This window comes from Neoarius graeffei, chromosome 2 (assembly GCF_027579695.1).
Source record: "Neoarius graeffei isolate fNeoGra1 chromosome 2, fNeoGra1.pri, whole genome shotgun sequence".
Lineage (NCBI taxonomy): Eukaryota > Metazoa > Chordata > Actinopteri > Siluriformes > Ariidae > Neoarius > Neoarius graeffei.
Window position 1 is genome coordinate 38,355,074 of NC_083570.1, and position 16,272 is coordinate 38,371,345.

General features: G+C 42.7%; 1 protein-coding gene across 3 annotated transcripts in view; it reads left to right on the plus strand.

Annotated features, from left to right (window-relative positions):
* mia3 (MIA SH3 domain ER export factor 3) overlaps positions 1-15,506 on the plus strand; it is a 78,617-nt gene extending 63,111 nt beyond the window's left edge. For 2 of the 3 annotated variants that reach the window (XM_060914156.1, XM_060914157.1), the window contains exons 20-28: positions 1,820-1,855; positions 1,941-2,008; positions 2,100-2,191; positions 2,429-2,542; positions 9,215-9,283; positions 9,365-9,414; positions 9,603-9,668; positions 11,002-11,290; positions 14,216-15,506. In XM_060914156.1, the coding sequence (XP_060770139.1) occupies positions 1,820-1,855; positions 1,941-2,008; positions 2,100-2,191; positions 2,429-2,542; positions 9,215-9,283; positions 9,365-9,414; positions 9,603-9,668; positions 11,002-11,290; positions 14,216-14,517 (1,086 nt within the window). In that variant the 3' untranslated portion in view covers positions 14,518-15,506. The remainder of the gene's footprint in view (positions 1-1,819; positions 1,856-1,940; positions 2,009-2,099; positions 2,192-2,428; positions 2,543-9,214; positions 9,284-9,364; positions 9,415-9,602; positions 9,669-11,001; positions 11,291-14,215) is intronic. The other variant, XM_060914158.1, reaches the window with a different exon arrangement.
* Positions 15,507-16,272: the final 766 nt, after the last annotated feature.

Genomic DNA, 16,272 nt, shown 5'->3' on the forward strand with positions numbered 1-16,272 from the left:
AACCACCTGTAAAGTTAACCAAGAATGTTATTTAATCTGCAGGGACTGTAGTGAAAACAGTAAAGAGTAAAAGTTAGATTTCATGGGGTCCTTTAGAGGAGATTTAAATATATCGAGATCTATATCGTATATCGTGAAATGGAGAAAATGTATCGGGATATTCATTTTTTTCCCATATCACACAGCCCTAATTTTAGCTCATTTCAAGGGCGTACGGGCGTATAAACAAAGTCTTACGGATTTTCAGTATTTTCTGACCTAAATTTATTTTGTGTATCTTACTTGAACATCGTCAGCTGATCGTCGCAAAAACATACAAAAGCTCGATTTATAGACAAAGACCAGCGTGTATGCAGGGGCAGATAACCCAGACTATGTGAAACCGGATGTTTATTCCTCAAGCCTCGTGCAGTATCGCGACTGCGAGACTTTGCTCGTTCCGGTCATGCGCAGATGCGGACAGGAGAGATTTCCAAACCTGAGAAAAACTACGGAGGCATTGCTGTGTCTACCTCGCAGCAATGCTGACTGTGAGTAGCCTGGGCCCGCCCATCCTAAGTGTGACGCAACACGGGGGCCTGTTGCGAGATTAGTCTGGCAAGGCAAGCTATCTCCAGCTCTTCCAAGCTCCCGAAAAATCGGGAGCCAATCAACTTTGAGCATCTCCAACGGCCCTGGGTAGAGGCGTGTTCAAGGCAGTGACATAGTAGAACTGCGACCGGAAGCCATAGATTGTTTACAGAATCTATGCCGGAAGCGCTTCATTCACTAGAAACATTACGAACATGGAGCAGCGGCAAGCCTTTGACACAGCGGTAGATGCTCTATTGAAAGCATTCAACAGGAAGCTCTCATTGAAAACGGAGCAAAGAGCAGCCCTGGAGGTATTTATTGAAAGGAAGGACGTTTTCATCTTGCTCCTGACCGGCTTCGGTAAGAGTTTAATCTACCAGTTAGCCCCGCTGGTAGCAGTTTCCGTCGCGTCACATACGTCAGAGTGATGTGATTGGTTTAAGCTTCGTCACAGCCTTTTCTGGCTTCGACCAGTAGCAAACTGAGGCATTTCAGGGAGGCGGGTCAACCACGCGCTTTGGGAAACGGTTGGGCTTAATATCTTTGCCAGACCAAATGCTCGCAGAGCTTTGAAGTTGCGTTAGCCAGACTAGACTGTGAGAGGGTATTCTCACAGGTCAGGAAAATCCACACTGACTGCAGAAAAAACCTGGGCACAGACACCCTTACTGCACTACTGCAATGCAAACTGAACACAGACTTCTGTTGTGACATCACCCCCACAGAAAGGCAGTTCCAGCTGGCAAAGAAGTCTGCCAGTGATTTATAATCAAGATCATATGTAAACATGACTGACTGTGGACAAAAATGGTGAAGTTTGAGTGCTTTCTCTGGCTATATGAAAAGTTGGCTGTGGACAAAAATGGTCTCTGTGAAAAGTATCCCATTGAAATGGGAGCAGCCTACACTTTGACTGACTGACAGTGCACAGACAGTGGAGTTTGAGCGTTTTCCCTGAGTCTGTAAAAAGTATTTTCCTTTGGAGTGGGAGCAGCCTGCCCTATGAACAATAGGATAGCAGTAAATGTGTATTGTACAAATGTACATCAAAATAAAAGCTTGGTGCGATTCGAAGGCTATAAGGATTTTATGTTGATTTTATGGCTTTCTTCCTCTGATACTACAGGTGGACGCCCAAAGGGGTTGACATGTATGTGATTGGGATATCGTCTGTCTTCATTTTGGAAGTGATTTTGCTCCCATATATTCTTGTGAATTTTCTCTTATCCAATTTGTCTGCTTTTAGATTGCTGTTCAGGAAAAGAAGGCTCATGAGAACTGGGTAAGAAATATGTATTGAAGATGCACGTCTTTTGTCTTCTGTGCAGTGCTGGTGCAGAATATGAGCTTCCTTTTGTGCGTTTCAGTTAAAAGCCCGCGCTTCAGAGCGAGCCTTGATAGAAGAGAGAAGAGAATGTGCTAATCTGCGTCAGAAGTGAGTGGAGTTTGGTGAGAGTGGACTTGTTCTTGTAACCAGTCGGCATAATATGTTCTATCTGATCTCATGAGCTTCTTTTGTTTCTCAGGATTGTCGAGTGTAGTGACAAAATGTCAGATTTGGAGCATGCACTGTACAAATCGGGTCCTCCAGACCGTCACATGGCCCCTCTACAGAGAGGTGAGCTCCACTTTTCATCCCCCTCATCATTCCTCTTCTTTTAATGATGCTCCTGTCTGCTTTCTTGTAGCTTATTAAAAAAGGCACACAAACTTGTTCTCAGAGGCATCGTTGTAATAGAAAGAACGGTCACGAAGCAGCCATTCTCTGGTTCTGCTTTGTTTTTATTCGCCTGCTGAGTTTTAGTAAATGCTTGAATTCAGTTTTACCGATTGTGTTCGTGCTGTTTTTAAACAGGGGATTCGTACGGGCCGTCCCCTGTGAGCGGTGGTGCTCCTTCTCCCCCTTTAATGATAGAAGATCCTGGACGTCCTCCATCTGGTCCTGTGGGACGAAGGAGTGAGCCTTTCGGTGAGTTGCTGTTTTATCTGTTTCTGTTCCAGTTCAGTCTTATAACAACCCCCACTTTTTTTTTCTTTATCTTATTCTTTCTATCACGATGATGTCTACATGTCATGGCTTTTTAAATGTCCAGATTGTCAATATGACTTTTAAATATCAAATGATTCAAATATCGTTATTAACATGATTATACAGAGAGATTGTGAGTACTGTTATACTTTTTTTATTTTTTGGAATGAAAATGCTCGGACATGGCATCTCAAGTTGTTTTATGACCCAGGCTTTACTCTGTTTACTCGGAGACACACAAAACCAGTACTAACAACCAAGAGTAAACAGTTCCTTAGCTTGCATTTCCTTCTCCGTTTGTTGTAGTTGTTGCCTAAAATAATTCATGTTACCGATATATTTACAAAATAAAGTGGAAGAGTTACTGGTCAGGCTGGAAGGCACTGATGAGAGCAAGCCTGAGCAAGATGGTGAAAATACCGTTTCTGTGAGGAAGCTAGTTTCATACAGGATGCAGTATGTGTGTATGTATTGTTGATTGGTGTTTGCTCGGCTTGATACAAAACCGTAGAGGTTTAAAAAATGTATCAGCATGGCGTGTTGGATGAAGCAAAGCAGTGGGTTTCTGATCTGGAAGACCAGCCAAAGCAAGTCTACACACTTGTGTTGTGAATCGTAAAGCTCTGGAGTGAGCACTCATGCACACGGAGGATTTTGAGAGCAGAAGCTACTGACAGAGTATTTGAGTTGTGGGACTAAAAGGAGGTATGAAAGGGTCCAGTCCTGTAAAGTCAAATCAAATCAAGTTTATTTGTATAGCGCTTTTAACAATAAACATTGTCGCAAAGCAGCTTTACAGAATTTGAACGACTTAAAACATGAGCTAATTTTATCCCTAATCTATCCCCAATGAGCAAGCCTGTGGCGACGGTGGCAAGGAAAAACTCCCTCAGACGACATGAGGAAGAAACCTCGAGAGGAACCAGACTCAAAAGGGAACCCATCCTCATTTGGGCAACAACAGACACCTGACTATAATAGTTTTAACAGGTATAACCCTGAACTGTCCTCATGGGGCCGTCCTTCACAGGAGCGGTGCGATAAAACTCTGACCAGACACAGGGCACCAGGATGGATCAAGCAGGTCCGAGGGGCAGAAGAGGCCAGCATCTCAATCCCAGGATCAACATGTAACTCAGAGGGACAGATTGGGGGGGGGGGAGAGAGAAAGAAAACACGTTGTTAGGTATGCCCTAAAAATGACAAGTATTAAATCTGTGTGGTAGGCTCGCAGAGACGAGAGTCTTTACATCAGGCATAACACACAACAATGGCATGTTAATATGGTAAATATATCATGACCTGCTCTGGCTGGATGCTTGATTGGGTGATGGGAGCACACTCCTCAGCAATGATGAGATGCAGATGGGACCCTTAGGGCTGGCCAAGACAATTCAGTTACATTTCACCGACAGAAAGTCTGACGGCCGATTCCCTGCAGGCTACGATAGCCAGTCGAGGTCTCCACCCTCTCCACCAAAAGATTTCCTGTTGACTCCATGTAACTCAGAGGGACAGATTTGGGGTGGGGGGGAGGGAAAGAAAACACAGGTGGTTAGGTATGCCCAATGTCATCTGAATAAGTAGGAACAGTATACATATTGCACCGAGTACAAGCAGGGACTCCGGCAACTAACTATGACAGCATAACTAAAAGGAGAGAGCCAGAAAGTTCTTCAAGACCTGGATTCAAGCTGGAGCTCATCACATGAGAGCACGGCAAGCCGACAATGAGGCTCCCAAACATTTCAGACCATGTACCTCTGTGTACCAAACCAAGTTTCCCAAGTACCATTTCTTGCTGCAGATAGCAACGACGAAAGAGCCACCTTGCCTATGTAAGTCCACCCCTGACGACTGCTGCCAGTAATAATAATCCACATACAGTTTTAGTGAGACGGGTGAGGCTGTTTGGATTGGCACATCCCATAGTTAAAGTCAACAACTGAGGAGTCCGACTCAGACTGTGTCAAGGTTAACGCCTGATTTTTATATCATATGTAAACAGTACCAGTCAAAAGTTTGGACACACCTTCTAATTCAATGTTTTTTATGCCTCCGCCACCGTAAGGTGCAGGATGCATTATGTTTTCGGGTCGTCCGTGCGTGCGTGCGTCCGTCTCGAAACCTTGTGATCCGTGCGTGCGTCCATCCCAAAACCTTGTGAATGCGATATCTCAAAGGCTAATGAAAGGAATTTCACCAAACTTTCACCATTTGCAGTGTTTCCCCTAGAAAATGTTTGAAGGTGCGGTGGCAAAACCTGCGCTCAGACGTCCCACCCCAGTACGAGGATAAAAACAGCCAACAGCACAGAAGGCTATACATAGATTAATCCATCGGTCATGACTTTAGCCCACAACATGCCAGCACATAACTGTGCAGAATAAAATGCTAAAACAGCCAACAGTACACAACAAAAGCACCTCGGTAGTAGGCTAACTCAACTTAAACAACTTGCTTGTATCAGTACCAATGCAGTATAGAAACATTGAAAACAGAGGAAGCACTGCACTCGGCGGTGCTAATAGAAGTAACCAATGACTTACCCTAAAAACTTCCCAAAGGCCTGCCTGCGTCTGTCATTGGCCTGCACGAACTCCTTTGCGATGGCGGTCATGTCAGTTTGTTCCAGAATGTCACGGTGAATATGGCAGTTCATCAAGTCATTCAGTCTCTTTTGTGTCATTGTGGATCGGAGGTATGATTTCAGTCGACGAAGTGTGGAAAACGAACGCTCTGCTGATGCCGAGGGCACGAAGGCCAAAAGCCAGGGCACCGAGGCCATAAAATAAAACAATGATTTTAAGTTCATGTCTATAATGAATTTAATTTAAGGACTAATGACTCTTCTGAGGAAGATTGGAGTCCCGGTCAAAACTATCAAGCAGGTAAAGAAACATCTACAATATTAAGTCTGAAGATAAAATATTGAACACATCTAAACTTATCAATCCATCACTCACTTCAAAAATTGTAAAACTTATTAAACCTATATCCTCCCATAATTTTTGTTCAATTGACACCAAATGTGCAAGAGCATCTTCAGACTGTACTACTACGCAGATTTTTGATTAATCAAAATTGAGCCTGGAGTTCATCAAAATGTTTGACTGTAAATGGAACATATACTAGCATGCAGGCTACTGATTAACCCATAAGAGCCCAGACCGATTTCTCAATCAAGGAAAATTATTGAGGAAATAAAATCAACTAAAACAGACAAAGAAAACATTTCTGACCTTTTATTTTTTAAAATAGCACTTTCATGTCTCAAGATCTGAAATATTAAATTGCAAATTTGCAGAACACTGCAACGCTACTACACTGTTAACCCCAAAGTTCATTCTATGCAAACAGTTTGAGTAAATACCACTTTTAAAGATTCGTTTTATTGCATTACTTAAACAGTACGAGTATATGAAGAGTATATGAGACAGTCATTGGGTGTAGAACTCATTTTTGTAATTTAAACAAACTTAAACTATCATGTTTTACCTCAGGCCACAGTGTTGCCCTGTTGTGATTGGCTCAAAACTCAAGACAAGTTGAGTTGACGGCTACAGAGGAAGTTGCGCCATTTTCTAATTTACACAGAGCAATTTAAGGTCTTTGCACTTTTGGCAGTAAGCTAATTAGCATGTTAGCGGCTACAGTCGGTACTCGGCACGTTAAAAGTGGGTCAACGTTGTAACGACATAACGTTACTGTACAAGCAATGCTTATTTAACGGTAACAAACTTAAGCCCTATATGTTGAAATTCCTCTCTTATTCGTTCGTTAATTTATCACACAGTCTTACCTCAGTCAACTTCTTCCCTCCTTCTGTGAAAACTCAACGTCTCAGACGCAGACACAAGTGGGCGGGAGATGCGTTTGATTAAGTCTCCTGATTGGCTGGTGATAGATTGGTGTCATTATAGCGCGTTGGAGCGGTTCATACCAGGCTCGAGTCCGCTCAGCGTCAAAAAATATTGGTTTAGCCTATTTTTTAAATAATTTTCAAAAATAATTTTCAAAAAGTTACCCGGGCCACGGCCCCCCCTCAGGAATTCCTGAAGGTGCGGCGGCAAAAATCAAGGTGCGGCGGCCCACCGCAGCCAATTGTACATAGCGGAAACACTGATTTGTGCGCTTTGGGACAAACATGAACTCATTAGATTTTGAGATCAAAAGGTCTAAGGTCAAGGTCACTGTGAGGTCATATGTCTGTCCGAAAACCTTGTGAACACAATATCTCCAAGGCTAATACAAGTAATTTCGCCAGGTCAAGATTACTGTGAGGTCAAATGTCCATCCCCAAATCACAACTTAATAAGGCGTGTAGTTTTTGTCCCGGGTTTCAGCACCACTGTGACAGGTCGTATGGGTGGGTGAAGCACAGAAGGACGGCAGGCCAGAACTGAGTTCACAAAACTCTTTTTATTGTGACACTTTTCAGCATTACACTCTCTCAGACACACGCACACACATCAGTCGTCGGGTTGGGGAGAGAGCTCCCTCTGCTCTCGCTCTCTCTCCTTAAATGGGGCGCGGTCACTGGGGAAGACACACAAACACATTAACATCAGGTGCAGTGATTCTGCCTGATACCTTCCCTGACTCCGCCCTCCGGTCACAGACCGATGCTTGACCACGCCCCCACTGCCACACTTCCATATTATGCGGTTTTTGGAAGCTGTTTGTACATTGAACACACTGGAGGAATGAAATGCCACATCCACAAAAGTTGAGCAGTCTAGAGCCAAAACATCCCTGCACATCAAGTTTCCAAGTCTAACTGTAAAAGGTTAAAAGATTTTAATGCATGTTGCTGTTGGATCAGGAGGACGACCCTTACGTAAGGGATAATGTACAGCGAGACGGTCGTTATTGCGAAATGGACCCTGACAGTGTGATGCAGGACCCTGACACAAAGCGGAAGTTCACACTTGTTACACTACTGCTGACTAGAGAAATCAATAATTTGACACAATGATTTTATTGATTTTAAAAATGACACTGTTGCTTATGCTAATGACGTGGTCCATAGCAATGGTGAATGGAGTATTCAACAAAGTCATGTACTAATACTCTAAAACATACTGTGTTGTCATGATTGTGCTTTCTGCATTGTCATTGGCTGTGTCTGACCTGACATTGAAAAAATATTTACTAATTTAGTATGTTGGGGAATGGGATTGACATAAAATAAGTGCATAGTGCAGACTTTCAGCTTTCATCTGAAAGTATTTGCGCCCAAATCGGGTGTAGGAATTGGAGCACTTTTTGTGTGTTCCCCTGCTTTTTAAGAGACCAAAAGTAATTGGACAGACTAGCATTAAAGGAGAACTGAAGACAAATATTTTTTATCATCAAAATTCTATTTCTCATTTTATTAAATATAGGAATGCATTTTTGATAGCTATTGTCACTGCTATAGCAAGTTATGAGTGTTTGAAATATGCTCTGTAATATATCAGTCCATATGTCAAAGCAATGGCCTTAAATGAGATTCGTTGAAACCTGTGCGAGACATCGTAGGATGGAAGTAAAACGTACAGCGGAAATCAAAGTGACCAACATCTGCCAACGTTGTCAAAAGACACACGTGCCCTCTTTCGAATGCTGATTTACATTTACATTTATTCATTTAGCAGACGCTTTTATCTAAAGCGACTTACAAAAAGAAAATGAACAATCAAGATACATAAAAGAAGTCTTAAAAGAAATATCACTAAAGGGAGCTTTAGAGTGCGAATACAAAAGTGGAATCAAGTGCAAGATGAGTGCAATAGAGAGGAGGGGAGGTGTAAAGTCTAAGTGCAGGACAGGAGGTGTTCTCTGGAGAGCTGAGTCTTCAAGAGTTTCTTGAAGACAGACAGGGATGCCCCTGCTCTGGTAGCGCTTGGTAGATCATTCCACCAGCGTGGGACAACACATGAAAAGAGTCTGGATTGTCTTGTGCGCGGTGCTGGAACTGCCAGATGGCGTTCTTTTGATATCCAGAGTTGAGAAAGAGTAACCTTAGCCTTTATTAGAGCACTCAAGTAAATAGGTGCAGACCCAGTAAGCACTTTGTAGGCTAGCATTAGTGATTTTGAATTTGATACGTGCAGCCAGGAGTAACCATGTAATCAAGCCGGAAGTTTTGTTGGTTTTGATAGCAATCAGGAAAGTTTGAAAAAAGTAGGCAGTAATCGTCATTTAAACTCGTTTTTGTGCAATACTTCGTTTGGAAAACAGTTTTCAAAATGGCGGCGCTGACACTTCACGTTTCGAAGCCTCGCACAAGTCTCGTGAAGATCGCACGGATAAGTGACGCCTACCGTGGACCAAACGAACTAAATTCAACACGGCTAAAAACCGAATAGGCCAATAAGTATAATATTTAATTGCAGTTAGTTGCCAATACGAGTCACGATATCCGGTTACTAAAACCGAAAACATAATTGAATAACAGGTTAAGAAATAAAGCAAAGTTAAAAATGACTTCAGTTCTCCTTTAAAAAGGATTTAATTTACAATAATGCTTGGTGCCACATCCTTTGTGATCAGATGCACAGAACAGTGCTGACAGTATGGTGACTGTGGTGATCAGATGTGTAACAAAACCCACCTTCACTTTTCTAGGACCTCGAATTCTCCTGGACGGCCTTGGCCGTTCCACTGACCTTGGACATCCACTGCCATTTCGGCCAGGTAAGCAATATCTCGCGTTCAGAATTCCCTTTGTACGTAAATAATAAGGAAAATACCATAATTTTTTTTCTCCCCTTTTAGAACTGTCTGGCCCCCGCACCTCATCTCCTTGCACAACACAGGATGGAGCTGTAAGTATCCATGATAGTTACCTGTGCTGGTCATTTCATGATGTTTTTTGTTTGTTTTTTTTTTTGGGGGGGGGGGGGTTGTGTTTGTTTTTTAATACTTTTTGAACAGGTGTTAACTTTTTATATTGAGGAAACCAGTCACTTCATAGTCATTGTATGTTTCTTCCTCTTTAATTAAAAAAAAAAAGCAAATGGCTCCAATAGATGCAAAAGCCGAGGTCACAATGCAGGCCTCCACTGATCCTACAGAGGCAGTGAGTACTTTGCCCGAGTGCTGGGATGTAAAAATAAAAATGTGTGAATGATTTATAGCTTACGCAGATTCAAAAACTCAGAATGGCAGGTTGCTGATTTTGCAGAACGTTTGTGGATGCCCGATTAACCAAATGCTTTTTTTTTCTGTCTCTGATAAAGGGTGAATTCAGATAAATTGGGACATTTTGAATTTAAATCAAAACAAAATTCCCAATGCATGATACATTTCTGAAATCCTAAAGATGTTTACTAACTACATGTGAAAGAAGCTTATTTTCAAGAAGCATGACTTGCACTTTGACGAACATTTTTAATGACACGTTTGGTCATTTTTAGTGGATTAGGATTTTGCATTCATCCTCAGTGATGCATTTAAAAATTTATTTGTAACATACTTGTTCGTGGCATCAAAAAATCTAATTTACATTACAGGAATCATCTCCAGATTAATCAGTATTTTGTAGAATGAACATGGTAGACTATTAAAAAAAAATTTGGAATGGTTTGGATTTTTTTTAGCATTTTCAGAATTCATATTCAATCTTGGCGGCACGGTGGTGTAGTGGTTAGTGCTGTCGCCTCACAGCAAGAAGGTCCTGGGTTCGAGCCCCGGGGCCGGTGAGGGCCTTTCTGTGTGGAGTTTGCATGTTCTCCCCGTGTCTGCGTGGGTTTCCTCCGGGTGCTCCGGTTTCCCCCACAGTCCAAAGACATGCAGGTTAGGCTAACTGGTGACTCTAAATTGACCGTAGGTGTGAATGTGAGTGTGAATGGTTGTCTGTGTCTATGTGTCAGCCCTGTGATGACCTGGCGACTTGTCCAGGGTGTACCCCGCCTTTCGCCCGTAGTCAGCTGGGATAGGCTCCAGCTTGCCTGCGACCCTGTAGAAGGATAAAGCGGCTAGAGATGATGATGATGATGATATTCAATCTTTTCTTTTCTTAGGTGATGCTACAAGTTTCATTTATCAGGCCAAACAAATAAATAAATGATGCTAAGTTAAACTGTCCAATTGACCCAACATCTTAATTCACTCTGTATCTTGTACCTCTTTGCTTTAAGAACTAAAAATTTAGAAATGAAAAGTGGTTTGTTACCCAACGATGCTGAATGTGTGCTGATTCTGACTGCAAGAAAATCAGTCTTTGAGTTCACTGGTGTAAGATTTTATTGCTGAGGCTTGTGGGATGTCTAACACAGTGTTCACTGGTGGTAGTCTGCTAAGGGGTCTTTAAGTGCATGGGTGAAGGTATAATGTGCTTAGTTCAGGTTATAAATGGCTATAAATTGGATATAATCTGAGGGAAAAAAAATCTACTGTTCACTTTTTTCCAGATCTCTAAGTCCCAGAGACCGGGACAGTTTCTCCCATCTCCTATCAGAGAATCTCCTGTCCCAGCTTCAAATGCTCATCCAAAGGCTTATGGCCCCCAACCAATGGGTGGACCACTTCCTCCAGTGAACGGCCCACTTCCTCCAGTGATGCGACCACCCAACGGCCATTCACCCATGATTCCTCCTGGGCCTCCTTTTGGACCCGACACTTGTTTCAGGCCACCCCACATGGATTCCTACAGACCTCCTTTTCCTTTGCGCCCATATGGACCCATCCCTCCACCCTTTGGTAAAACTTAATCTACTCTGTACTTAAGGATAAATGAGCCTATTAATTAGTTTCAATTCAGTTCACTTCAGTTGCACTTTTAACAGACGTTGTCACAAAGTAGCATTATAGATATCCAGATGTCGATTTAGAGATGTAGATGATCAGCATGCCAGAGGTGAGAGGAATCCTTAAGTTAACAAGGGTATGAAACCTTGAAAGGAACCAGGAACAAAGGGAACTCACCCTCTTGAATGAAGTCATTACTCTAAAACAGTTGTATAGTATAAAGTGAAACAGTTCCAAGTATGCTGAAGAGATGTTCAGTATTTGCAAAGGGTACAATGGACAGATAGGTCCAGAGTATGCAGGTGAAGTTATTCACTGAAGAGTAGGTGAATCTTGGGCACAACCCTTAGGATATCCAAGTAGGGCCTTCCACAGTAGCTGTGCTGAAGTTGTCATTCCAGTTCATCCCAAAGTCGTTCAGTGGGGTTGAGGTCAGGACCGTTTGTGGCAACAGTTCGGGGGAGAACCACAAATGGGTGTAATGGTCAGGTGTCCACATATAGAATGTATTCAAAACTGGGAAGATGCTCCCTCGGGAGGATGTTTAACATGACAGTGAGGTGTCAAGGACCATTCAAAACTGATCGGACTTTTGTTGCCTGTCTTCTAAGATACCTTCAAACTGCCCCCATTTTTGAAGGCAGCGTGGATGTATCATTGATGCTGCTTATTATCCATAAACCTGTGCAGCAGTTCCCTCAAGCAGTGGCAAAACAAAACAGTGGACTGAACTTGACATCAAAGTGGTTTTGTATACAGATCTAAGTTGTTGGGTTTTTTTTGGGGGGGGGGTCTTCCCTTAGATTTTTTAAATTTACCAAGAAATAAACATTTATCATCTTATAACCCTGTGACTATAACCAAATAAATTTGTTTGATATGATTTGTGAGAGGGCGGCACGGTGGTGTAGTGGTTAGCGCTGTCGCCTCACAGCAAGAAGGTCTGGGTTCGAGCCCCGTGGCCGGCGAGGGCCTTTCTGTGTGGAGTTTGCATGTTCTCCCCGTGTCCGCGTGGGTTTCCTCCGGGTGCTCCGGTTTCCCCCACAATCCAAAGACATGCAGGTTAGGTTAACTGGTGACTCTAAATTGACCGTAGGTGTGAATGTGAGTGTGAATGGTTGTCTGTGTCTATGTGTCAGCCCTGTGATGACCTGGCGACTTGTCCAGGGTGTACCCCGCCTTTCGCCCGTAGTCAGCTGGGATAGGCTCCAGCTTGCCTGCGACCCTGTAGAACAGGATAAAGCGGCTACAGATAATGAGATGAGATGATTTTATGAGGCATCTTTTAGCCAACTAGCTAACACTTTGGTTCAGTTACATGGAGTGCTGACATCACACGTAAATGCTATCCTAAAAGGTCATTCAAAGCAGGTCCTTAGAAGATGCCTTCAGTCGAAAGTCCTGTTTTATAAGACACTTGTCTTATGGCAATAAAGCCTTGGTCACAACCGGATGTACGATTTTTTGGCCGTGCGATTTTTGGCGTTTCCCAAATCGCTGCGTTTTTTTTTTTGTTGTTGTTGTTGTTCGTGGAGAACAACAAGAGTAAGGAGTAAGATCACCGCGCACCCAACGTACGACCTGGAAGTCGAACGTGCGTACCATGCACAAAATCTGAGGCTGCTCGGACGTACAGCTGTCGCTTCATTCATACAGCCAACGCACGTAGTTGTAAGACCAATGTCCTTCAAATGTGCACTAATCGTACTGACCATGCGTTCCATGCAGGCTTCGTATGAAGGTTGCAAGAACTGCGCACGATCTGTATGTTGTGCGTACCAATGACATTGGATTTTTACTAAGAAAATGCCAAAACAGCACCATAATTAGTATTTAGCAGGTCAATACTCACCAGTTGTGTGTAGTTCAGTAGCAATGCCCTGTGTCAATTTTCGTTTGTGGATGGCGTTGCTGTACAGGTCCAAAGTCTTGTCGTAGAAACAAGGGTTGGCATGGAAAAAATCTACCAACCTCTCCTTGTCTGCTACGCCGAAAGAGTACAACAAACTCCTGGCCTGCTGGCCACTGTCGTGGTCTTCATCCTCCTCCTCACTGCTCCTTGTCCTCTCTCCTCCCTCTCTGCCGCCGTCTCTCCTCCCTCTCTGTCTCCGACACCTTTTCTATCCTCCTCTTCCCTTTTGCCTTCGGCATATTGCCGCAATGCAATGAAATGAAATTGGATTTTCTCTCAATTAAAGCCTACGTGTACAGATGGCCGTAGGCACCCCTGCAGCTTTATATACCCGAGTTTTTGTGCGATTGACGCCCTCTCGCTGTACAGCCAATGCACGGCCGACTTACTTGACACACATGGATGACGTACGAAATATCTGAACGTGCGTTGGCCGCACTAATTACGTATGTGGGGCGCACGACACACATACGGAGTCCGCAAGTGCGACGTATGAAAAAAATTGACATTTTGCCCAAACCTGACACCAGCAAATCGTACGAAAGACGCACGTCGGCCGTACGGAAGACACACGAGGCCGTAAGTTTGTCTTGCAACCTGAAAAAAACGTAAGCGCCCGTAGAGTTTGTTTGACATGACAAAGAACCTCTGCGGCCAGTCTACGGCTCGAAAATCAGCACGTCACACGTGCGGTTCTTGCGTTGTTTGCACGTAGACCGGCCATAGGAGCACGTACGGCCGGTTGTGACCGAGGCTTAAGGCAGCAACCTTCTGTTTCGAATGCAGCCATAGTGTGTTTCTTTTGAAACAGGACATTGAGAGGTAGTTCGATATGAGATGTTCCACGCCCTGTACTCAATAATAGCTTGGTAAATCTGTTGAATATTTAACTAGGCTTAATACTTTATATAGCCCTGTATAAATATAAATCTTTCATTATTAAGCCTTTTTTTGTGTGTGTGTAGTGCATGGGCCACCTCTGAGAGACTTCCCATCCTTGGGTCCACATCCGCCACCACATGGCATACACGACTTCCCGCCTAATTTTGCCGGACCTCAAGACTTGCCTTTCGCTCCTCGGACCTTCCCTTCTGGGCCTTTACCACCCCCTGGTGCCATGGTTCCACCTGCAGTTGGTGTCCACGGACCAGCTCCACCTACACCTCTGCAGCCTCGGGATAGACAAGAGGTGCCACACGTCTCAGACGTACCACCCGAGCAGAGGGTTACACAGAATGCTCCTACACCTGCAGTAACACAATCTTGAAAAATTGATAATCTTGAACCAATAAACAAGCCCACCATGCTCAGTGCTGGACTTCTGGATGGCGTTCTATTATTTTTCTATGATTAACAGTATTTCAAAATGAATAAATATAATTTCCACTTTTTTTTTTACCTTAAAGAAAAAAAAGGGTTTCCTCACACTCAATCCAGGCTGTTGTGCAGGGGTCGTGGATGTGTAACTTTTTCTGTAGATCTGTATTTTAATTTAAAAAAAAACTTTCCTATGGAATTTCAAATGTTGGGAAGGTGTAAAAATAAATTTGGCTGTGCTATGGACTTAATGACCATTACTTGGATCATACAGATGTTTCTTAGTGAATTGTGAGATTTTAGAGACTGAGAGAACAGCTATCACATTTGTTTGGCCAAAGGATTAAGACCTCAGGCTGTTTTACCCCAATAATGGACAAATGCTTTGCTGATCTGTTGCTTTTGTTGCTGAGAATTGTTTGTTGCGTTTGAAATTTAAAATCAAAATGCATTGAATAGTTAAATCACCACATTATGCTCATCCTTTATTTAGCGTGTTTTTATGATTTCTTTTCCTAGTGAAAAGACTCTCTTGCTGTCATATTGACAATTTGTGCATTTTGCTTCATCTGTGTCCAATAAAATTGTCATGAATCAGATGAACAGAAGTGCAGTATGCTGCAGAATTAATATCAGTGTGAACAGAAATAAAGTAAATTTCCATGGATTTTTTTTTTTCAGCTTTTATACTTTACCTCCTGGTACACAGTTAACGTCATACTTTAGCCCATTTAAGTTGAGCTAAAACTATTTAACCTTTTGCATCATACACCTGTCCTTGAAAGTTGGAGTTAATCATTGTCGATTTGGTTATTTTTTTCCTGCAAAACCATGCTGACAAAGTAATTGATTTCATGTCTCGCAGGAGACAAGATCACCTTTAACCTTAGAATTTTTAAGTTGCTTCATTAATGTGACATTAAATGAGTTCTCTCTGTCTTACCGAGTTCTTTCTTCATCACTGCATGTTCTACCAGGCAGAAGCCTGTCAATGTGAAACATCACCGTGTGAATTTCCTGGAAAAATCTCTGGAAGTATGTAATGTGGTATCCAGGTACTACCAACTCTGGTGGTTACACAGAGTTCATAGAACTATAGCTACCTACACTCTCACTGTCACCTTTAACAGGAACAACTGTACATCTGCTCATTCATGCAGTCAGCCAATCTTGTGGCAGCAGCACGTAAAATCGTGCAGAGACGGGTCACGAGCTTCAGTTAATGCTCACATCAAAATGGGAAAATTTGTGATCTCTGTGACTTTCATTGTGGTATGGGTGTTGGTGCCAGATGGACTGATCTGAATATTTCAGGAACTGCTGATCTGGGGTTTTCACACACAAGTCTCTAAAGTTTACATAGAATGGTACAATAAAACAAAAAACATCCTGTGAGTGACGTTTCTGTGAGTGGAAACGTCTTGTTGATAAGAGCGGTCAGAGGAAAATGGCCGGATTGGTTCGAGCTGCCAGGAAGGACATGGCAACTCGTATATATTTAGGCACTGCCTAAAAGCAGAGCTCCTGAGGAGTGTTAAATGTGTTAGTACATAATCCCATGTTATTAAAAAAATTTTTAAATAAGTGCTGGATAAAAACCTGTCTCTCGTGTTTTTAACCATTTTTAAATGTATTTATTATAAATTAGTTTTATGTAGCCTCTCAATCTTCACAATAATCTGCAGATTTTTTTGCTTTATATTAA